The sequence below is a fragment of the Aythya marila genome (genome assembly GCF_965140915.1).
Source record: "Aythya marila genome assembly, chromosome: 6".
NCBI lineage: Eukaryota > Metazoa > Chordata > Aves > Anseriformes > Anatidae > Aythya > Aythya marila.
This window is the reverse complement of record NC_139047.1, coordinates 1,802,314-1,827,381: the sequence shown is the minus strand read 5'-3', so window position 1 is coordinate 1,827,381 and position 25,068 is coordinate 1,802,314. Positions and strand designations below refer to the sequence as shown.

Below are 25,068 nucleotides of genomic sequence, written 5' to 3'. Positions count from 1 at the left end.
ATCAAACCCATTTCTTTCATTCCTGGAGATTTGTCAATCTGGCTTGTTTTCAAACAGAAGTTCTAAAGAAATTATATCTTTCAAGCCACTAGAGTGTGCTCCTAGGGAAGGTAAGGAAGAAACGTGCTCTATTTTTAAAGATTTTTAGAACATCTATTTTTTTTTTATAAAAATAATTTGTAAAAATCATATTTGTGTTGTCTTTTTTACCTGATAGGGTAAAGCTGACTAACTTCCGAGAGTGCTGGGCTCCAGAAGCACCTTCATCCGTGCCTTCTACTCCCATCTGAAGAGGAGAAAGAAATAACATGCCATAGAAGTTTTCATCTGCTTTATACATAATTGAAGATGATTATGCAACTGCATAGAGGCATGCATGGGAAGAATCAGAACAATTACTGCCTGTAACCGGGGACAAAGCTACAGCATCCATTTCTAGGAAAATATTATATATGCCACACGGTGTTAATACACTAGTCCTTGGAATCTTCCAAAGAGAAAATAAATCACTGAAAGGGAAACACTATTTTCTTGTGGGTTTCATTTTTATAAAATAAAATCAACAGTATGGACTGGTAATATATATAGGAAAGCATGAGCTAGCTGGTGACATAACTTTTGTCACTTTTCACAAGTGGGCCATGCAATAAAAAAGGCAATGGGATCAATGAGACCAAAAACCTTCAGATTTATGAATGAATTTTTGTAAATGGAAAAATACATCAATGATATAAATACAAGTGTCATCTAAAAGCTATGCTTATACTACACATGTATTCAAGTTTGGTTTCTACAGAAATCTCTGACTAGGTAAAAAAATTACCTCAAAATAAAAGGCTTCTCATGTATTAACGTCTAAATTGCTATATCCACAGAATAGTTCCTTCAGCTGACAGACAAATTTCTCTCCAGACAGAGATGTGCATCCAGCTGAATAATCTAACATAAAAACATCAATGGAGCTATACTGAAAGTCAAACGGTTCTCCACGTAGGCAGTGCACTCACTCCCAGAGATTACACACGGTGTGCTAAAAAAGCCTCATCCAAAAAACTTTATATTAGTGATAAAATAGGAAGTCATCAGACCTGTTAAACAAAATAAGCTGATAACAAACTTGTACACCTGTGGGCAGATGAAATATGTAAAGCAGCTTTTAGCACCTGAACAGTTGTCTGCAAGCAGAACTAGAAGCTATGGGACTGAAAATATTTCTGAAGCTGCAGTGGCCAGACTAGAATGTGCAGTCCATGAGGAAACCACTAAACAAGTCAAAAGTCCTTCTGCTATTGCTTTAAGCATTATCACGAGCTTTCAAATACTTCCCATGATGATCAGCAAACAAAAGCACAATCAGAACAAACGCTGGGTGCAATTGATACTGAAGGACTTACTCTGTTGCAAAATTCCCATGCCTAGCATATAAAAGCAGTCAAGCCAATAAAGCCATACAGAAACCATGGTGACGTTGACATTTGGCATCCCCATGGGCCTCAGCAGCCTCGTGAGGGAACAGACTGTGTCAGGAAGTTGCACTGCTCCCCGCCCGGCCCGTTTCCCGTCCTCATTGCCGCAGTCGTGATTCACCATCGTTTTCAGGGACAAGCTTTTCTCACCAGAAAGCTCTCAGCTCTCTCACCTCCCCACCAAGCACGGTATCATTATTCCCACAGCTTCGTAAGGATACACAAGCAGTGACAGCTGGTAGTAAAATTATGAGGGCATTGAAGACACACTGGGTTAACTCCAGCCCAACCTGCATCCTCCTGCTTTAGGAGGGTTGCTCTGGAAGCAAGAAGGGGCCAGTCCTGGTGGGAAGGAGAAGCCAAGCAGGCAGGGTTGCAGGAACTCTGCACGTATCACTGTGCTCTACTTGACTCCTAACAGGCATTGATTTCTTGTTAAGAACACTACTTACCAACAAAAAGATCTTCCTCTTCCTGTATGTATCTTTCCACTACATCATGGACTACAGATAACATTGTTTATATTGCTAATCACTGTTTTAGTATGTTTTACAGAAAATATGATTTGCCCACAATTCAGCTATAATAAAACTAATTATAACAGTGTTCTGTAGCACTTCCACAGTTTCATTTGTTTTATGTCATTTTCCAGCTCCATTATGATCTGAACAGCAGGTTCAGTTTTTCTGCACCAATTGCAAGACTTGACCCCACCAGACACACATTCTTGCACTACACAGGCTATCTCACCTGGTGTAAGGAAGTGTTTCTGAGTACTAAATCAGACCTTGCTTTTTTACCTCTAGCTGAAATGAACACAATATTAACTGCTTAACCAAAAATAAGATGAGCTGAAATTCCTGGTGTAATATTCCATTACCATGAGGAAAACCAGAAATGGATCTCCCACCAAACCATGCAATGCAAAAGTTCAGCATGATCCAAGTAAGCAGGTAACTTATCACAGCTTTAAAAAAAAAAAAAAAAAAAAAAAAAAAAAAAAAAACAGAAGGAATGGGCATGCCTCGACTTTTACCACTCTCAGGACCAACGTATCTGTCACAAAGGACATGACACACACAGTGCTTAAGTTTAACACCAAAAACAGGAAAATGGTATGAGGTACTAATGCTTAATAATAGGTATACTTATGTATAACTAACCCACTATGATATTTTATAGGAGGCATCATCTGAGCTATCATGACATTCTCATCAATGAAACTATCAGCTCACTATTACTGGAAGTCTGTGTTGTTAGAGCAAACAAAAGGTTTACATAAAATTACACCTTCCATCAGGAGTACACATTCTGTAGCATACCCAGGATCCTGTGCTACCTTTCAAAGGAAAAAAAAACAACAAACAAACAACTTCCATAGTGACAGCAGGTTAACCCCACAAGATGGACCAATGACTCTGACAGATGGGTTTTCAGGTAACTCCCAAGTAAATAAATGCATATTCAGAGAGAGGAGTTCAGATGTCTTTTTGCATAACTAGTCTTGAAAAAATACCACTAAGTGGCTTGTATGACAAGACCAAGAAAATATACAGGCTTAAATGGTTTCTTCATTACTTTGAGATGCCTATTTTTTATTTAAAAACAAAACACAAAACAATCAGGCTAGCTTTCATTCTGTAGTTTATAAATTTATATTAAACACAGTTGTCAAGCTTACTAACTGTAGCACATTTTCTTCTATAAAGTATCAAAAGCTCCTATGCCTGCTGTGAACATGTATTGTTCATAGGTCTAACTATTAAACGATGCTGTCATTTAGGTCAGGAATTCTAAGAGAAAGAAAAAACATTTGGTATAACGAGACCTAGTCCATGACAGCACATACAGTATCTGATTGCCATAACATTCACTGGTATATAAATTGACAATGCTGAAGAACTGCAAGATCAGATTAAAAGCAAGCAGCTTAAATAAATTGTGCTCTACAGTATCCTCAACGCTGTAGTTGTCAAGACATCATCCTGACAGATATAATCTTAAATACTTGGCAGGTAATATCAATGAATCAAATGTACTGTGAGACTTTACGTCAACTGAAGATCTAGCCTATTAGATGAATTATGTCCATCAAATGTACTTGGATAGAAGTGTGAAAGGTTCTTCTTATTCTTAATGGTATTTATTTAAACAACTAAAAAATTCCTTTAAAACTTCAAGGTTTCAAAAGTGCAAGTAATGAAATTGTAATAAGGCAAAAATAAATCATGAAAGTCGGAGAATTATCTAAATTTCAATGGTATATGAACACTCCTAAAAAATCAATAATTTCTGCAACAGCAGAGTTCTGTATGGTCTTTTTTTATATATACTAGTAACTGCTATCTCAGCAACAGTTTCATTTTTAATAATAACAAATAAGTGGAGACTTCCGATAAGAATTCTGTTTGAATTAGATAACCAGTGTGAAAAATTTCTAACATGGTGTTAAATTACATCAAACTGGAAGCATTAATATTGAAAGCAAGTAAAATGAAATTGTTATCATAAAAGATTTCATTTCAACTTGGTGAATTTTACCGTCATTTTATCATGAAAAAATACCGAGCCATGAAAAGCATTTCCTAATTTAGGTGACTGTTGTCATACAATCTCTCTCTCTCTTTTTTTCCAGAAGTTGCAGTTAATAGTAAAACTAGGAGACTTATACTGATAGGTTTGTCTGGCAGTTAATATCGTATACAAATACAATGAACAAATAGGTTAAACTTACCATCACAGCAGGGTTTTTCACAGTGATACATGGAGTAGTAGCTCGGAGGGCTCCACTAACACCATGGTAGTATTTAAAACAGATCTTTATTTCAGCTAGAAAACAAAACAAAAATCACATTAAATCCTTTGTGATAGACAGTAGGCAAAAGACAGTCAACTAAAGGAACGTGTGTATGGGGAGTTGCAGCTCAATTCTGTTCATTGCGCGTGAGTTTAGGCTGATTAACCAGTACAGTTCACTGGTACATCTTTGCTGTAGAAGCACACAATAACTGTAAGTGAAATACATTTTATTTTGACCTGTAGAACAGGACTGCAGACTATCAGGACACAGATTCAGGATACATTTCCCTGGATTGTAATACAACCCTATTTGCCGTAAGTAAACTGTGCTTTTTAGTCTGAGTTGACTCTTAGGAGCTGTAGGAGAAATCATTAGATCATCTACTGTGATCATTATTGTGCTCTCTGCTGCTCTTTCTCCACTTCTCAACATTAATATTGACACATGGACTCCAGAACTATATATACACAGCACCTAGCATCAGCCTCACCAAAACTGAATGAGAGGGATCATTCCCAGGTCCTACCAGATGCTCCTCTCTCTCTATATATATCCAAGAAATGCAGTAGAGCTCTTAGTCACAGGTTACACAGCAAGTTGATGTAAAGGTGTGGCTGGCATACACTCACTGACTCTGCAGGCATGGCCGGAATGTCTTTCATTCTGAAGCCAGCAGTATCAAAAAGCACTGCATTTCTTTCAGTAATTTCTGCAGAGCCCCACTAGTAAGATTTCCCTTTTGGTGTTTTCTGTCAAACCTTTTACTATCATTTAGCATGCCTATCCAAAAATACCCCTGATCCTTGTAAAATAAGAGGGTAGTAATAAGAGATAAAACTTGAGCATGAGATAAAATATTAAAAATTCAGGCTCTTATCACTTGGATTCTGCATTAGCCCTACAGATATCCTGACATTGTGGTGGGAATGGAGATCCAAGCACAGTTGTTCATGGTGGAAAGCTATTAACATGCAGAGTGCTCTTTAAAGCTCATTCTGTATGAGTACAATCCATCACTCAGCGATCTGCCTGTAGAAATACTTTAGCAGGAAATTAAGAACAGAGCAGCTGGTTATCTACTCTTTGTGTATTCTGCAGGTTGTATTTCTGCTACTATTTCAATATAATCATTATGAAAAGGACTCACTGAACTATTTGCTACTGGCCTGATCCCTGTCAGACTCTGGAAGAAGTTGCATGATACGTATCTGAAGGAAGCTTGAAGCACTTTATACTGGAACACAGGAAGGGTGAACGTTTCACCACACTTCTGGTCCCACTGAATAAAGTTTTGTTTGCTAAACTGCATTTGCTGCAGACAAAAGAGTATTATGTTTCAGTGAAGCCCGACCTCTACTGTTGTTCCTCTGCATTCTTCTAACATAGCAGCGCAGCTATAATTATAGCTGTCCTTGATCCTGTGGGATTTTCCCTGTCTGGAACAATCTCCCTGTTTTCCTTCCCCACTGGAACATCTCTTCTGTAGGAGGTTGATGAGGGTTTACCTCTGGGTACAGAAGTGACCACGGCCAGACAAAAATGGCCACAGGCAGGCACAAATTACAGCAACCGGTTTGGACAGAACCAGAGGGTGTGCATAAAAGTATTGGCAATTCAACTCCTTCCACTTGGTTTAACAGTACGTTGGAAGCCCAAAAATACAAAACCGCATGTACTGAATATGGTTGTGGGACACAGCCTTGGGGGCTGAGGTACTTCATCACTGCAAGATAAAATGCCCACTTATCCCTACTCAGAAGGATGAAAAATCCATTCTGCAAGTCTGCTCAGCCAAGAAGGATTTTTTTTTTTTTTTAATTTGCTACAGTAAATCAACATTCATTTAAGAGAGAGGATGCACCTCAGAACTGACCTTCAAAGGCAAGAGCTGGGCTCACAGGGAGGGAGGAGGTGGAAGAACTTCTGATCCCTCTTCCTCCTACTCTCATCTTGTCACTTCAGAAAAAGAAGCTAGCACTGGAAGAGCTATCAGCTGCTGCTCTTATTTGCAGACAGCCCGTAATGCAGACAGAAGTTTGTTATACATTCTCACTACACTGGCACTTAAATTCTCCTGCAGGCAGAAATGCAATACTACAAGCTTTGGATCCTTGGATTTCTTCCTCTCAGTGACTTCTACAAGCATGCAGTACTCTCCAACACCTGTATGTGGCTGGTGGTAGAAGACAACATCTGATTCAAGAAATAGATCCGACAATCCATTTCATACAAACTGAATTTAGAAAGAAAAAAAAAAAAAAAAAGCTTAGAAAAACTATTAGAAAAAGAGAAGTTAAGACATGGCATCTGGAGACAACTACTCTCACCAACAGAAGTAGCATTGATTCAGTTTGGGCTTTATACAGCTCTACACACAGGAACCTTGGAGGTGCCATTAGCATTGTGGCACTGGGATTAACAGGGGAGAAGCTGCGCTTGAAATTCAGCATGAAATTGAAAAATGGGCTATCTGGCATGCTTATGCCAGATATTGCTGATGTGAATATAGGTTTGCAAAATCTGATCTTGTGCACAGCAAGAATACAGTGCCCTCACAGAACCAGAGACAGCTAATTTTTTATATACATACATATATTTATTTAGATATATGTAACGGTGCTAAAAGCTACAATTAATACTTAACAGTGAAAGAAATCTCAGAGGAATCCTGTCAATTCAAAAACGCTGAGGATGTAGCTCTTTGACATTGCTTCTTCTGTGTTATCAGAAAAACTGTGATTTGAATGTTTGTTCTTCATGTCTGATGGATTTCTGTGCCCCAGATATGTTGACAATAGGTGTCTGTGCCTGCTCCTGATAGAACACCTCTCTACTTACATATAAACAAGGCCCCCAAAATACAAACAAATCTTCAGAAACAGTAAGCTCCTGCAAACAGGACTTGAATATTTAGAAAGCTGAGGTCAATACCATATTAATATACAGGCCTCCTCTCAGCTGTTCCATAGTATAGACTGCTAAATAGCATGCATCACCTAAAGTTTTCCTAATTTTTTTTATTCCTCCTGCCACCTCATTTTCAGGTGTTTCCTTTCAGCGTAAACTTGCCCTTCTCTTGTTTCTCTTTCCTACTACTGCTTCCCCCAACGAGTTAATCAGCTTGCTTTGTATGTGATCTGTACTGAAAAATTTAACAGCAATAAATCCAGCAAGGGGAAAACACTTGTACCTGACCACAAGACTATATACTGTCTGCTTGATTAAAGAAAAAATGTGACCTTGCACAACAAAAACTATTTTCATTCATGGGAAAAAGTGACTGTACCTAGCTCTCTGTTCTTGCTGCCACACGTCCCATTGTCCCTGACGTTCCTCCAGACATCACACAGACCGCGAGGAATTCCTACAGCGACCAGACATTTCCTCTTCGTTTAAAAATAGGACAAAATGAAATCGGGGTATCTACGATTCTTTGAAAGATACCACAGAGCCATATAAAAAGGGATACACGTTAATTAATCTGGATAAGACCATAATCCCCTTCTTTAAAAGCTAATAGCTGTTAACATTTTATAACCATAGTTTTATAGCTCAAGTCCATTACATAAAAATGTTGGAATTAAGAAAGGTGTCACTTAAGAAAGGTTTCTGAGGCTCAAGCAGTGATATCTGAATTTCAAGAACTCCTGCCTGAAATGCAGCATAATGCTGTACTTCCCTCTATGGACCATGCACTCTCACCTCTTCAATAACAGAGAGAGATCTACTTATAATAATAGTCACCTCCAGAAAATAAGTCAAACCCTTGCTGGGTTGCAGCGGCCTGTGGAGATGACCGGTGCTCCCTGCTAGCTGCACAGAAAATGCACAGCAGCTCAGAGCTCCTGGACTCGGCAGCAAGATGCCGGGAGTCACTTAAGCTGAATCCATGGCTCTCTGCAGATATAAACGTATGTCCCCACACTGAGAAAAAGCTGACATCACAGAAGCTCATAAAAAAAGTATGAGAGCATGTTTTGCAAATCATTTAAGAAAACTCTGGTACAAATTAACAAATTAAACACAAATTAGATCACTCACATTCAGATTTTACAAATGTATAAAGGGAGAAGTAATCCAGGGAAAAAACACCAGGTTAAACCCTATTTTTTCCCAGCTGAACACAAACAGCCGATAGACAACTGCAAGAATTTAAAAGTGCTCTGCACATCCTGTCAGGTGAATTTATTTTCTTAGCGTGACTGTTCATTAAACACAACCTTTTTGTTCAAGTATTTAGCGCTCTTTCCCCTGCATCATTCTAACCAACCATCTCTTGGATTACTTCCTACTCATAACAGCGCAGCGCAGCAAACAGCAGAGCAAGTGCCAAAGCAGGCTGCCTTCTGGCACTCTCCCTCTCCCTCAGCAGGTATATCACAAAGTTTATTTTACAGAAGGAAGGATTAAAAAAAGGAAAGTGATTTAAGCAGAATTACAGAGAGCTTTTTAGCTAAATTAGTATCAGTAACAGATGAATTCTGTCCCCTCCCGTGGTCTCTCTGCACCTAACCTGCCTCAAAGGAAGCCGCTGAGCAACAGTTGCTCAAACAGCTTACCTGGCCCTGCCACCCGCCCGCACTTTGCTGCAACTCTGAGGCATTTCTACTTACGGTCATGAGCCCTGCCTGTTCCATTCCAGTTTGGCAAAAAGGTTAACCTAACCTTTAAAACAAAACACTGGGCTATTACATGCTTAAGGAAGTCAACAAGGCTTGCCACAAATCGTAAAAAAAAAAAAAAAAAAAAAAAAAAAAAAAAACAAGACAAAACCCTATTTCAGTTATTTGTGATACACAAAAATAGCTAGTAAGAGACAACAGATATAAATAGCAGAAGTATAATAAAAGTATTTCTTACTCAGTGAACAAGTTTATAAATAGGGTTGGGACAATAACCACGAGAAGCACAGTGCCCTGGTAGAGTGCTGGAAGGGCACTGGTTACACAGAACCACGCAGGCAAGCATCCCAGGCTCAGAACAATTCAGTGTGAGGAAAATATGATTTTCACAATTTCATTTAAATGGTCAAAATATAAACACTGGGTACGAGTAACAAGTTACGTTGATAAAGCATTTATTAGCACTGACCATTGACCAATGCTTTGGGCAGAGCACTAAACTGTGCTCCTATCCCTACTAGACAATAGCAACAACTCTGCATGAGAGCAGCCTTTTAAAGCTAAAAGCACATCAAGTTCAATTATGAAACCAATTTGTTTTTCTTCAATCTATATTAGGTTGTTGGTGTTGTTTTGTGTTGTTTTTTTTAAAGAAAAAATGGGGCTAGGAGTGCACTCTTCTAACTGCAATGTGCAGCAAATTTCAGTCTTGGTATGCTATTTTTACAAACTTTGTAATTTTGTTGTAATGGGCACTGAATAGAGAGAACGCTATATAAAACCTCATTTGTAACATGATATTGTATAATGCAAACACATGGATCATCACCACGCTTTCTGAATTTATCTCAGAGTCATGCCACAAAAGTGAGAGTTTAAGGACAAAATAGAAACAGTCTGTGCAGTCACCCATCCGAGCACTGCAGTGAGGCACCAGCAGTGATTTAACCACAAACATCCCAGGAGTGATTTGGAAGTGATTCGTGTGACAAGACTGGCAGCATCTGGATGAATCCCAACAGTTGCCACTATGGATTAGTTTTAACTCAGTCTCAAAGGAAGCTCTTGGCCTGCACCTGTATCAATAAACCAAGCACGTACGGACTCGAGTACAAACACACGACCATCAGGACCGCTGATCGGTCACTGAGCATCCCCGACACTCCTGTCCCATGTGCTGGGGAAGGGAGGACGGGCTGGCTATACGGACACAAGCGCCATGCTGTGCCACTTGCTCCAGGCAGCAAGAAACACACCACGGTCTGTTTTAACTACTAGGAAGTTTGCAGGTTTAAAGACTTTGTGCCCACGGAAGTACATAAGCACTGCAGTTATGTGTTGCCTGACAGTGACCACACTATACCGCTTCTCCCCCGTGGCACATCCAACATAACCTGTCCCTGCCCACACTGCAGACATCAAAGCTGCAGTTTGTCTGTGAGAGGCAGCTCTCATCAACTGGTCGTCAGAACACCTCAAGCTTTCTATGGTACGCTTTTTCCATCACACCAAGATTTCCATGGATCATTTCAACTCCGTCTTTCTGCTACCTCTGTTCTCCACAAGGAATGCCATCACCTCTGCTCCAACACCCCCGAAAAGGAGCCCTTGCCATCCTGAGCTCCCAGACTGTGGTGCCCCAAGAAGCTCTCTGCCACATTGACTCTGCTCCTGGAGCAGACGCTAAAAGTCCTGACATACTTAAAGAACTTGACAGCCTGATGTCATGATAAACACCACAACATGAGCATAAACATAACCATAAACACAAAGGCACTGAGCTGTGTTGCACTTTCACACCATTGCCATCAATTCAGAGTGACACACCTTGAACTCGTCCTTTCATTTCACAGCAGAAGGAAGAAAACTGTTTGTAGAGCTGCGGTCATGTCTAGCAATCCTTCTGTAGTCCGTAGAGCAAACAACCTGAGGGAGCCGGCTAGTGAGTCATTGTTTGCCTTTCCCCACATTTTAGCAAACTTCAAAGCAGAAAGTTTTAGTCACATCTGTTATGGAAGGAAACACCATCTTGGGCACACTGATGCTCACATTCACCTTGTTGAATCTCTGAAGTGACAAAGATCCCTGCCGTGCTCACAGCGCATTTCTGCTCCTTTCCCAGGTAAAACAAAGGAGCTCCTGCCTCTGCCGGCTTTGGCTCTGCAGTTCAGAGCCAGTCACTTCATCTGGAGGTGACAGCTTCAGGATACCAGCTGCTTGTGGTGGTGAGCTGGGCTTTGAACTTATTTTCCTTCCAAACTCCTTTCCTCCCCCTCCTCCTCAGCCACTCCCCCCAGAGGCTGCTTCCACTTCTGGAATGTATTAAGTTCACCTCTCATTATTTCACCACTGACTCCTTTGATTCTCTCCTCTCTGCATACAGTTTACGGATTTTTTGTGTCGATTTTTTTTTTTAAAGCATATGAGAATTATCTTTCATCATCCTAATTTAGCTAATTTGGGTGCTTGGGGGAATTAATGCCTGTTTTTAGTATGAAGATAGTGAGATTCTCCCCACCCTGTTTTCTGAGGGTTGCCTGATCTGAAGAGAGGAGACGGCCTTCAGCTCTGCCTTTGCTTGGGAAATAGGAGGTGGTGGATCTATAGGGAGGGATTTTAAAAGGAATAAACTGAATGACCAGAAAACTGAGTTAAAAGATTGCAGATACAGAGTAATGTAAAATTCAGACAAAAAGTTTAACCAAGGCTTAACTTTAAACACAAGTATAAATTCCACAGACTTCAGTGAAACTATTAATGAGTTTATAATTATCCTCATGGAAAAATTGGTTCCCAAACTAAGGCATAAGATGCTTTTTTTTTTTTTTTTTTTTTTTTTTACAAGGTACAAATCTGAGGATTTCAGAAGGAGCTTGAGGCCCAAACCAGCTGACTCCCACTGATTAACATTAATGCAATTAAAATGGAAATCCTCCTTCTGCATAAGATTCATTTGCATATGGCTTGTTAGCGATGCTATCATCCTCTGCACTCTGCCCTGGAGAGATCTTACATTACGGGTGAAAAGATGTGCCATGTCCCTGAGCTCTGACACTGCTGGGAAAAAATGCACCCAACCCCTTTGGGATCATATGCACGCTGACTGATCTCAACTCATCATTCAACATTAGGAACTTCAGTGTAATCACTTTTCTTGCCAAAAAGACAAACAGCTTCAGGCCAGATTCATTTATCCTGGGCTGAGGATGGACATCATGTTGAGTATGAGCCAGCAACTGACCTCACCACGGGCACAGCAAACCACCTCACAGGTTACATTGGGAGGTGCATGGCCAGCAGAGAGGTAGAATTTGTTATCCCCCTGACTCAGTGCTGGTATGGACACACCTGGAATACCTCACCTAGTTTTGGGTCCCTCGAGTTCAAGAACATGGAGCAGGGACAGCAGAAGGCTACGAAGATGGTTGGATTGAGAACACATGACCTGTGAGAAGAGGCTGAAGGAGCTGGCCTTCTTTAGTCTGCTGAAGAGGAGGTTAAGGCAACATCTAACTGCAGCAGGGGTAGTTTGAAAGATGTAGTTACAAAGATTACGAATTAAAACTATTTTCAGTTCTATCAGAAGATTTTAAACCTTGCGACAGCCTCAAATTTAAGCTTCTGAGGTTCAGACAAGATGCCAAGAAAAATCTTCCTTAACTGTAGAAAAGCTGCAGTACTGGAAACATCCTAAAGCATGTGCAAAATCTGTCCCTAAAGGTTTTCAAGACTGAGCTTTAAAAGCCACATCTGACCAGGTAAAGTGTTGGTAATAGTCCCACCCTGAGCAGGAGGTTGGATCAAAGACCTTCAGAGGTCCTTTCCAACCAGCATTTCGACACTGTGATTAATCTCCAGCTGAGTTTAGATTGATCCATTTACACAGTTTGTCCATCCTTTTCCCACAGACGTTGTCATCTTCTATTGGATCTGCTGCTTCAAAAAATCAAAGATACTGCTGCTGATTGTACTCCCAGCTCTTCCTTTCACTCCTAGCAAAGCACTGCTGAGTTGGTAACGGTCTGCTGCACGTCATACCGAGAGGAGTAAATATGACAAACCCCCAACACCGTGACATGTATCTGACACATTCTGCCTCTTGGCAAAGACACTCCTAAGCACAAGAAATCTAAAACTGTAGAATTCTTTCCAAAATTTGGAAACTAATGGCAGATCAATGTATCAGGGATACCTTAACTTCAATAATTGGGCACATATTTCCTGGGGACATGAGCCCTTCCATTTGCCTCTCCCTCTTGCTCTGACAGTGCTACACGGAGTACAAATTATATCAGCACCAGGGCAGGAGAAAGAGCCTAAAGGTGAGCTAAGTTCATCTCCATGGCTGGCCCAGGCTGGGCAGCGTCACTGCCTGCAGACCACAGCGAGAACCCAGGCTGCGTTCTCTTCCCCCAGCCCCCTGGTGCTGCGCAGCAAGAGGCAACCCCACTGAGGTCATACCTGAACCGTGTGGCCACCTGTGCATTCACCAGGGCTGTGATGTAGTGATACATCGCAGGGAAATAACCTAACGTCACGTAACATAAAGGAGAAGCCGCCTATAACTGCATCAGAAATGCTCCCCCACTAAAAGCAAAAATGAAAAGCCTTGCTGAGCAAACTTTGTCATGTATTTGGGAAGTCTCCCAGTTTAAAAAGTGCAATTAGAAATGCAGTTAAGCACGTCAGTGCAATTTTTGGCCTCTCACTAGAAGCACAAGTGTCACTGGTGACATATTTATCTGTCACACTATGTGCTATAGCAGCATATGCCCATAAACATTCCTTTTTACAGTTCTCAGCTGCTGTGTAATTGCTTCTCTTTTGTTCATAGTATGGCAGTAAAACTGTTAATTAGTAAAGCTAGCCACAAGCAAGGAACACGTATCCTTCTGTCTCTATATATATCAGTTGCTTGCAAAGTCCCAAGTCTGTTGAAACTGATTTTAAGTCAAAACTGCTAATTCTTGAAGCATTAACCTAGGTTATTTATTCACGTGAACTAAAAGCCTCATCTCCACACATGACACAGCAATGCTAAAGGATACAAACAAATATCCTTGAAGGCAAACTGCCAGTACAGGCAACAATATTGATATAAGTATATGTAAGAGAAATTAGAGGCAAGGAACCTTTCTAACATAGACTTTAGTCTGCTTCAGTGACACTGTCTTTGGCACCAGGAAAGTTATTTTTTTTTAAATCCTTATTATTTTCTTGACCTTCATCTTCAGTTCAACCATTTTTCTCTGTAGTAAGTTTCTGAAATTGATTGTGATTTTATCCCATTAAACCTTTGTTTTTTTCCTTGTCAAAAAAATGTGCTGTGTAATGCATAGATTCACTTGGCAACGTTCAACGACAACTTCTAGAAAGAAGAATTTTTAATAATAATCTACAGGATAGTGGTTCCAACACCTCTTAAAATGCATATACTGATGTTATATCTGTTAATTGGAAGAAAAATTTCTGCCAAAACCTACAGTTAGCAGCACTGCAGTATACAATGAGGAAATGGAGTGGGAGTGTATATATATATATATTTTTTTTTTAATTTATGGAGATTCATTACTGTGAGGCTAAACAGGTGGTAGAGCAGCTCACAGCTCTTTTGGGACTGATTGCCACTTTGATGATACTCATATCAGAGTTTCCAACAAGCTCATAGACAATGTTCTAGAATTAAAACACCCAATTTCTGCAGGGGATCACATACTTCAGACAGTAAAAATACTCCTTTTCATTAAAAAGCAAACAACAAAGCAAAAATATCTCACAGCAGAGTGGCTTGCTTCCTACAAATCCTGGTCACCTAACAAAGTGGTGAAGGGCTGTGATGTGAAGGTTGGCTACCAATACACTTCCTGCAGAGTTCAGCTGAGGAGTGTTGCTTCCAGTCACACCAAGATTCAATCTTTCAAAACCATCCAGTGGTTGGTTTCCCAGTGTAATGAAATGTCAGTTGAGAAATCTTGACGCAACAGGACAAGAGGCTGGCACTTCCCAGAGGCAAATCTACCCTTAATACTAACACATACCAGCAAGAACTATGGCTTTTTTATCTTTTCCTTCATGTGTATTTACCATTAATGCTTTCTCCAGCTGAAATTTTAAACTTCTAAGAAGGTACTTCATCTTTCAATGCATATACACTACACAACATTTAACAAGGCAATTTTTTGTTCCCTTAAACTGAAGTACATTGTCCAAGAACATCCCTAGAACACAAATCATAGAATCATAGAATCATAGAATATCCTGAGTTGGAAGGGACCCTTAAGGATCATCAAGTCCAACTCTCGACACCGCACGGGTCTACCCAAAAGTTCAGACCATGTGCCTAAGTTCACAGTCCAATCTCTTCTTAAATTCAGACAGGCTCGGTGCAGTGACCACTTCCCTGGGGAGCCTGTTCCAGTGTGCAACCACCCTCTCTGTGAAGAACCCCCTCCTGACGTCCAGCCTAAATTTCCCCTGCCTCAGCTTAACCCCGTTCCCGCGGGTCCTGTCACTAGTGTTAATGGAGAAAAGGTCTCCTGCCTCTTGACAACCCCTTACGAGGAAGTTGTAGACTGCGATGAGGTCTCCCCTCAGCCTCCTCTTCTCCAGGCTGAACAGGCCCAGTGACCTCAGCCGTTCCTCGTACGTCTTCCCCTCAAGGCCTTTCACCATCTTCGTAGCCCTCCTCTGGACACTTTCCAACAGTTTCATGTCCTTTTTATACTGTGGTGCCCAGAACTGCACACAGTACTCGAGGTGAGGCCGCACCAGCGCAGAGTAGAGCGGGACAATCACCTCCCTTGACCTACTAGCGATGCCGTTCTTGATGCACCCCAGGACACGGTTGGCCCTCCTGGCTGCCAGGGCACACTGCTGGCTCATATTCAACTTGCTGTCTATCACGACCCCCAGATCCCTCTCTTCTAGGCTGCTCTCCAGCGTCTCATCGCCCAGTCTGTACATGCAGCCAGGGTTTCCCCGTCCCAGGTGCAGGACCCGGCACTTGCTCTTATTGAACTTCATGCGGTTGGTGATCGCCCAGCTCTCCAACCTGTCCAGATCCCTCTGCAAGGCCTTTACGCCCTCATTTGAGTCCACAACTCCTCCAAGTTTGGTGTCATCAGCAAACTTGCTCAAAATACCCTCTATTCCTACATCCAGATCATTTATAAAAATATTGAAAAGTACCAGTCCTAAAATGGAGCCTTGAGGGACCCCACTGGTGACCGCCCGCCAGCCTGACGCAGCTCCATTTACCATAACCCTTTGGGCCCTGCCCGTTAGCCAATTGCTCACCCATCGTATGATGTTTTTATTTAGCTGTATGGTGGACATTTTGTCCAGTAGGATCCTATGGGAAACCGTGTCAAAAGCCTTGCTGAAGTCCAAAAAAATCACATCAGCTGGTTTCCCTTGGTCCACCATACGGGTGATCTTATCATAAAAGGAAATCAGGTTAGTTAGGCAGGACCTACCCTTCACAAACCCATGCTGGCTGGGACCAATGACTGCTTTGTCCCCCAGGTGCGCCTCAATGAGTCCGAGAACCAACTTCTCCATGATTTTACCAGGCACTGACGTGAGACTGACAGGCCTGTAATTGCTAGGGTCTTCTTTCTGACCCTTCTTGAAAATCGGCACAACATTTGCCAGCTTCCAGTCTACAGGGACCTCTCCAAATTCCCAGGATCGTTGAAAAATAATTGATAGAGGTTCCGCGATGACATCCGCCAGCTCTTTCAGCACCCGGGGATGAATCCCATCCGGACCCATGGACTTGTAGGGATCCAGGTGGAGTAGCAAATCCCGCACACGTTCAGGGTCAGTTGGGAGTTTGTCATCCCCACCGTCCCGGTCCTCCAGCTCAGGGCACCCTGGGTCCCGAAGCCCATCATCGGCATTGAAGACAGAGGCAAAGAAGGCGTTAAGCGTCTCTGCTTTGCCTACGTCATCGTCTGTGAGGAGACCTTCCCTATCAAGGAGCGGCCCTATGTTTTCTTTAGTTCTCCTTTTTCCATTTACATATCTAAAAAAACCCTTTTTATTTTCTCTCACAGACACAGCCAGCTTCAACTCTAGCTGTGCTTTGGCCACTCGAACTTTCTCCCTACAAACACGAACAGCATCCCTGTATTCTTTCCATGACGCCTGGCCCTCCTTCCAGTAGCGAAACACTCTCTGTTTCCGCCTAATCTCCATTAGAATGTTCCTGGTCAGCCACGCCGGCCTCCTGCCCCGCCTGCCTGACTTGCGATATTTTGGAATTGCCTTATCTTGTGCTTCTAGGAGGCATCGCTTAAAGAGTGACCAGCACTGGTGGACATCGAGGCCTTCAAGAGCAGTTTCCCAGGGGACCTTACTGACTAGTTCCCTGAGCAGCCTGAAGTCCGCTTTCCCCATATCTAGGGATGAGGTTTTGGTGGCACTTTTCCTTCTGTCACCATAAATTTTGAACTCAACCACTTCATGGTCGCTATGACCGAGGCGGCCACCAATCACCACATCTCCCACCAGACCCTCTCTGTTTTCTAGCAACAGGTCTAGGAGGGCACCTTTCCTAGTTGGCTCCGTTAGCACCTGTACCAAGAAGTTATCATCTAGGTGCTTCATGAACCTCCTGGACTTGCTCGTGTCAGCCGTGTGGCACTCCCAGTTAACGTCCGGCAAGTTGAAGTCCCCCATAAGGACAAGGGGAGTTAATCTCGAGGCCTCTCTTAGTTCTGTAAAGAATAATTTATCGGCGCTATCGTCCTGGCCAGGCGGTCTGTAATAGACTCCCACAATGACATCCCCTTTATTCATTCGTCCCTTGATCCTTACCCAGAGGCTCTCAACTTTGCCATCGCCGACCTGAAGTTCCACACAGTCCAGCCCCTGCTTCACATACATCGCCACCCCACCACCTCGCCTACCCTGCCTGTCCCTCCTGAAGAGCCTGTAATGCAGTTCTAAGCTCAACTTTTTCCTTTTTCTTTTTTGTAAACTCTATAACTTTTTTTTTTTTTTGGTCACTGTATTTTTTGTAATGTCTGGCAAACACATTGAAAAATATGCTGCTGCTTAGAAATATATAATCAATTTACTTGTTATATCAGCGTTTGACAAAGTGTGTACCAAGCACTATCTGGATGGTTTCCCTTGACACAATGGCATGCTTGCCTTACACTGGGTAAATATGTACTCACATTCCATAAAATAAGGGCCAGGTTCAATTCGCCACACAATTTGTCCTTTCTGTGTGCCAGTCACTCCACGATTTTTGGAATCCCAGAAATTGGCTGGAGAGTTCTCATCTGTAAGAGGAAAGAAAAAAAATTGTCACATAGTATTTAACATTTATAATAGCAGGGTTGCTTTTTTTGTTTGTTTGTTTGTTCAAGAGGCCCAGACACAAAACATAAATTCTGTTAAAATAAATAACTAAATATAAAAGCAAACTGGCAAAAGGTAAACGGCTTCTCTTTTACAGTTGATAGATCAATTTATGCAGAGTGAGCAGACATACATACAACCAAAGTAAATATATGGTTTCCTGTAAGAGGTGGCCTGCCAAGGTAAAGCATTAAATCCAAAACTTCCCTGCCTCAATAGACAGGCTATTGGGAATGTATAGCTGCCTGTAATGTCATCACAGAGTTGCCACAACATATTATACAGTGGTCTCGCTCTGTGTTGTGGAAATCTAGCATTCACTCCTTAGCTGTGAGGTATGGAATTGGTGTTAGAGGTATTAGGACTTGATTTATTTTTTAGAGGATTCCTGCAGTTTAGAAACTGGTGAGAATATCTTTATACATACACCAAAAAATCTGACACATTTGATTTCCTGGCATGTACCGTATTACCACCTATCAGTAAACTAGAGTTAGAGGTCCAAAGAACTGTCACTTAGTAAGCCAGAAATACAAACGAGCAATTCAGTGAAATACATTCAAAAGAGGAGAACTGAGAAGTAAACATGAAGTCTCTGAAGATCAGCTTAGTACTATCAGTATTTTTCCCTTCCTAAGAAACCTTTTTGTCCTAACAGGAACAAAACCAGGTCTTGGGGTTTGTTTCCTACTTACCAGCCTGGGTTCAGACACCCAGCATCCTATTTGACTGAAACAAAAACAGAGGGAGAAGCTGTTTGAAGGGGCACCAAGACAGTTATCATGACCCAGAGGAAGCTGACATAAATCCAGCTTCTTTTGTACAGAAAGTTCTTTGGAAGTATGCATCGTGAAATGTTACAAGTGCATTTACGCAGCTGTTAGACAAACATACCTGCTGCCTCCAATATAAAGTCCTAATTCCTTCCAGTAGTACTTGAAAACTTCACTCTCAAAATAAATAAATAAATAAAATTCCTTTTTTATTACCCAACTCTGAGTGCATTCTGCAACACTAGATAAAGAGGAACTCAAAAAGCACAGCCTGTAAAAGGCAGTCCATGCGCCTCAAAAATCTCTGTAGCTTGCAATGACACTAACTGAAACAATACTGTGGATTTTTGTTTATTTATTTGCTTATTCAGTGTACTTTCCCTATCCAGGGTCCCACTTCTTTCAGGGAGATATCTCATGGATTCCCAGAGCACTAATTTAACTTCTAGCGTATCTACAGGACTGCCTACTCCATGACACAATCTTGGTTATCCAAACCACTGCTACCAAAAGCATGCAGATTTTTGAGAAATTCAATGGATATTTGAAACACAAATACTTTTAAACAATTCACTGTTCTAATTACGTCTAGGTAAATAAAGAGATAAATGGAGGAAAAAAGTTCCTTTTACATGCTCTGGTTCTTCTCAATAGCTGTATTTAACCAACTGGAGAAAAATCTGTTCATAATTCTAAGCAGAAGGAGAGATAATCAGTATACTGTGACCATAAACATGAATTGTTTGAGTATTTTCTTTTTCAGCAAATCAAGGAAGTTTGAAGGAGTGAAATTAGCCCTTAAGAGTAAGATTTCCAACACTTCGGGTACAAGCAATTGTTCTTTGTTTTTTAAATCTGTAACTAAATAAAGCCAACAGAAATCTTTACCAGGACATCGGTGAGGTTAGGAAAGGTCCCGCATGAACAACATGCAAGGTAAGCATGAAATCCTGAGCTGATAGTTACAAAAAAAAAAAAAAAAAAAAAAAAAAAAAAAAAAAAAAAAACACAACAAATAAGATTTTCAGCCATTTCACCCTGGAATAGCCCATTTTGCAGTAACAAAGACCGAAGAAGAATCCCTGATACTCTGCCCATAGGCACATTGCCATTGCAACAGAAGGTGGTGGAGACGGATGGATGGAAAATGCTGACAGGCCACTGCCTGACAGCAATCCACTCAAATTACAGAATTTATTTTGGGCAGATAGCATTTTCTCCTGAAACAGCTGATTTCTTCTACTTGTGTGAAGTTTTTTACATAGGGGATAAAACAACATTACTGATTTATATGGAAAATACAAACCCTAGTTCATGGATTTAGAAAAAGAAAGGAACCAAAGAGCAAAAGAAATCAAATAGCATGAAAATACTGAAGTATACATAATACTGCAGAAATTCACCTATCAAAATTGTAACCAAAAAGTTTAACTGTGATAGTCTCAGCGATATTCAGCTGGGTAAAACAAAGAAGCGCTTCACAGCACGAAAAGCATCACATCAGAAGTCAAAATTACCACTACCTCATCTCTCCTCTTCTCCAAAACCTTTACATAGTACCCCTAGGGAAATTCAACTGTAAGAAGCTCTGCTCCCCTTTTAGCTGGTAATTGTTGCTGTTTGTGAAACTGGCTGCTGTTCTAGAATCTGGGCCAAAGAAAAGATATAAATATCCATTCCCAGAACATAAAATATGCAACCAAATATCATCCTTCTGCACTGGTATCTCGTCAAGTCAGTCTACACTGCTGAAACAAACAGAACAGTGGAAGATCCACAGTATAATCTTATCTTCTAAAAGCATGAAATATTACAGAAAGTAACTTGATTCTCGCTGTGCTGCAAGCCCCACACATATCAGGGCATGTGAGAATGTATGTCGCTCTGCAATAAAAGGCAGGTTGTAATAAATATCCCTGTACAGACTCTACACTGCCTAGTGCTCTTTGAAATCGCTGTGAAGCAAACCTGTTCATAGTAGTGTTTTCTCTTTCAGGCTTTGCCATCATTACAAAACCCTTCAAGGTGAATCAGGCACATGCAACGTCTCCAGCTTGTGCCCTCCATGTCAGCAGTTCCTCTGTCCCCGTGTCCCCAGCCCTACCATGGCTGTGCAGGGGTGGCAGCTCCCCCTGCCAGCTGTCAGCCCGGCACAGCTATCTCACGTGCAAGGCAATACGCAAGTACTGAGTAAATGTATGGGCAGCTGCATGAAAGATGGCAGCATCATTTTTACCAAGTTTGCACAATAAAACAGCACTTGTACAAGAGTAAGAGCCACCAGAAGCTCCAGTGCATCCATGCACTCTCTGTACTGCAGCCCAGTGCACTGGGATGCGGTCTTACCAGTGCAGAGCGGAGGGGAAGGACCAGCTCACAACTGATCACAATACATCAAAGGCAGCAGTTCAGCCAGGTTTCAACCCACCAAAAAAAAAAAAAAACAAACAACAAAAAACAGATACAGTCTTAGACAACAAAACAAGTTAAAAGCAAGAACTGCTACTGGTTGTTACCGAAGGCAGCCTGATATTCCCAGTGCACAGACTGCTCACGTGCAAACCAATGCTCATCTTCTGGTCCCACCTTCTGTGGTCTCTAGTGTTAGGCTGTGTGAGAACAGGCTCGTCTCCAGGAACACAAAGGATTTTTACTCTTAAAAACCAAAAGCATTAAAGAAGTTACAAACTCCTCGTAACGAAATATCGTGGATTTATTGCACAGGAAAAAAATGCTGAAGTTCCCTACTGCAATCAAATAACTTATTTATAGATGCTTGAACACAGAGCTCAGAGAGAAGGTGCTGCTAAAGAGATTCAGAATGTCACTGAATGGATTTAATTACATACGATTTTATAATTTTCATCTTTCACTACCGTATATGGATTTTTCTAATTCACAGCTCTTGAAAATCCATGCAGCTGAGCTCAGAAAAGATCAATCATGTTGGTAACAGCATTGTATCCCCACGTAATTCTGTTATCCTCATTTGGGATTTACCTCCTAATCTCTGTTTTTTCATCCCTTCCTGGAAGAAGTTCTATGCAAAATCTTTTTAAGAGCTTGTATTGTTTATTCTTAATTTTAAAACTTAAATTAAGTTCAGATTGTCAGAACGCTGACCCCGTAGCACTTTGGGTTAACTTTAATAAATTCCTGGGCACTGAAGATGATGTGTTAGCAAGGGGTGTGTGTATTCCCAGCCCAGGGACACTCATAAAGCATTGTTCTAAACATTATTTCTTTCATCAGGTGTTCTCTTACAGTGTGCATCAGAGGAGCTGGAAGGCTGGTAGATGGCAAGGCTAAGTATAGGTTTGCCTCAAACTGAGATTCTCTGATTTGATACCAGTTTCTCTCATAAGCATACTGTTTAGTATCATCCTCTGTCCATTTTGTTATCGTTTATCTTAGTCTTTAAGACTTACAGAGTTGTAAATTAACAGCTGCATTGGAAGATAATCCTGAACTTAATTTTGAGTCAAGCATCAGGACGTTTTTAGGATGGCATTTGCAGTGTAGAACAGAAGTCTGCTGTACAGGCATTCTACTGCATGGCTTCCAAAATCCCAGCCCTGCTGCCAGTAAGTGCCCCCCGCTTGATGTTGTGAGGAAAGGGTTCCAAGCAATAAAAGAGACCGTCACCAAAAATGTAAAATTCGCAAGAACATGACTGAGAGTACCAACTGTGCATTTTGAGCAACTGATGACACAAGTTTCTAACACTAAATTTTGTGCAGTATTTTGTCTTTGTACTCTCATTTTAATCCTACAAATACAAAAAATTAGCAATAATAACCTCCGGGTAATCATTGCAGAAGTAGCACAGTGTTCAATGAAAAAAAAATGAAATAGTTTAATTTCCTCCTTTTCTCCAAGATATGCTTAAAAGCAATACAAAACTGCGTCAGGACACATTTAATGGAGAAGACAACTTTCATTCCCTGAGGCCTCGTTCCTCTTCTGGAAAGCCGGTAAGCAAATTAGCACTTGCAGGCAGAGTGTTCATTGAAAACAAGTATTAGAATAAATCGCATTATAGCAACCCATTTAAAATACACCACATATCACCTACTGCTCTGCAACCAACTGTTAACTCACTGCATGCAGCATACAGCCTGGGATATTCACATAATTCCCAATATCAGTCTAGAAACAGTTTGGGGGCTTTCTAGTCGAACCGGAGTATTTTTCCCAGAAGGTAGCACCAGTGTGGGCAGCACAACGCTGAAATGAGAGCAATACTTTGTGGCACCATCGAGCCTTACCTGGCCGTTCCAAAGGGTATCTGTGGATCCTAAACTGCATGCCTCCATTTGAGTCCAATTAACAAACTGGAGAATTAAGAAAAAAAATCAGTGTTTACAGGATGGATCCTGAAAGTAGCATCCCTGCTCCCAGCCACAAACAATATTTTCTGCAGAAGTTGCCTTCCAGAGCCAGGCTGTGTAGCTCAACTTTGGAAGCTTTAGCTCTGCATTAACACTGCTGCAGAGTCACTGCTTCTCGAGCTGCTTCTCCGTTCTCTCTTCCTCCTGTCATTTTAAGGAAAGGATTTCAGAAGGATGTCCTCGAACTCCCAGACAGTTTCTAGCAGCAACACACAGCTGTCTGCCTCTTCTCCTTCACCCAAGGTGTCCAAACAGCCCATGTTAAAACATATGAAGTATTATGTCCTTCAAACTAATCTGTTTGTGGCCACTCCCCTCTGAAGGGTACAGGATGCAAAAGCCCCATCCTCCCTGCACTTCCTTCCTTGCCTGTTCCATGGGAGGATACCAAAACACAGCCCACGGCCCACGCAACGGGGAGCAGGCTGGTGTACACAGGAGGATTTTAAACCCTAGAAACAACCGCAAGGCCGACACAGTGACAAGTGCAGCGAGAGCCCACGGGAAGTGCTGGCCTTTGTTCACCCCATATTTCACCCGCCCACAGGACTCCCCTACAAATCCAGGTGTTTCAGAGTAGAGCAGACCGCTCTGTGACGTTTAGCTGGGGTGAAGCTGCCGTTAGCCCAGGGTAAGTGCCCACAGTGCACGCCTCAGCAGGAGGAGAAGCACGGGGCCGAGTGCTGCCATCCCTGCCCCTCCTCGTGTAGGTCAGTAGATGCTCTGAGCTTCCTGGCAGACACCAGAAACGGACTTAAAAACCCTTCAAATCATGGCAAGGACCCAAACCATGCTAAAGCAGTCCCAGTACCACGCAGACAAGCGGGGTGCTTGGAGGCTGGTTTGCAAGTAGGGTTCAAGTATTGCAGCAGATGCCCAGACCTGGTCCGCAGCCTGCAGCCCATGTCCTTCCCAGCACACAATGAGGAACTGCATGCTTGTGGAGTATGGTGTGAAACCTCTCAAGGCAAATTTTATTTTTTCCTCATGAAAACCGGAGGGAAAAAATAAAAAAAGAAAAAAAAAAAAGGAAGAAAAACAACACTTACAGGACTACTTATTCCTCCTCAGCTTGACAAATTTCCAACAAATACTTCCAGTCACAGAAAGTACGATGGACTTTTTGCTAACAAGGAACTGAAAGCTGCTGTAACATTTTGTTTCCATAAGCACCTCTAGGAATTGTACTTTCCAGGGGCACGAGGGGAAAGAACATCAGAATTTGACTGCTGCGAGAGAAATTCAAACCGTTGCTGGAAACGTAAGATGAGGTGGCTGGAAACTGTTCTCTCTTGCATACCAACAGAGCAAGCCCCTAAAAAGGTGAGAGGAACAAAGTTCCCAGACTGTCGTGTATCTTCTAGCCTCGCACATGAAAAAAAAGCAGCCCTCTGGGCTCTTCTTTCCAGGCAAGGGCATGACCTCAGGAACAGACTGGAGTGTGGGGCCGGCTCTGGCCTCAGTCCAGGAAGGGAATGCTGGGTGGCATTTCTGAACTCCAGCCCATGTACAGGTACCATCACTACACTTGTAGACAGGTATTTAATATCGGGACCCCGAGTCAAACAAGCTGGGAGGTGGCTGTTCCTCAGGGTGCCATAGCAATTTGTTCCCTTGCACACCGGGAGGAAGATTCATATCCAT

General features: G+C 41.8%; 1 protein-coding gene across 6 annotated transcripts in view; it reads right to left on the bottom strand.

Annotated features, from left to right (window-relative positions):
- Positions 1 to 25,068, bottom strand: part of HECW2 (HECT, C2 and WW domain containing E3 ubiquitin protein ligase 2) — a 161,501-nt gene that overhangs the window by 62,054 nt on the left and 74,379 nt on the right. For 3 of the 6 annotated variants that reach the window (XM_082763823.1, XM_082763821.1, XM_082763822.1), the window contains exons 3-5: positions 18,074 to 18,181; positions 4,201 to 4,295; positions 211 to 286 (exon numbers count right to left, since the gene is read on the bottom strand). In XM_082763823.1, the coding sequence (XP_082619949.1) occupies positions 211 to 286; positions 4,201 to 4,295; positions 18,074 to 18,181 (279 nt within the window). Of the gene's footprint in view, positions 1 to 210; positions 287 to 4,200; positions 4,296 to 10,715; positions 11,102 to 18,073; positions 18,182 to 23,301; positions 23,664 to 25,068 lie in introns of those variants that run through there. The other 3 variants (XM_082763825.1, XM_082763824.1, XM_082763826.1) reach the window with 3 other exon arrangements.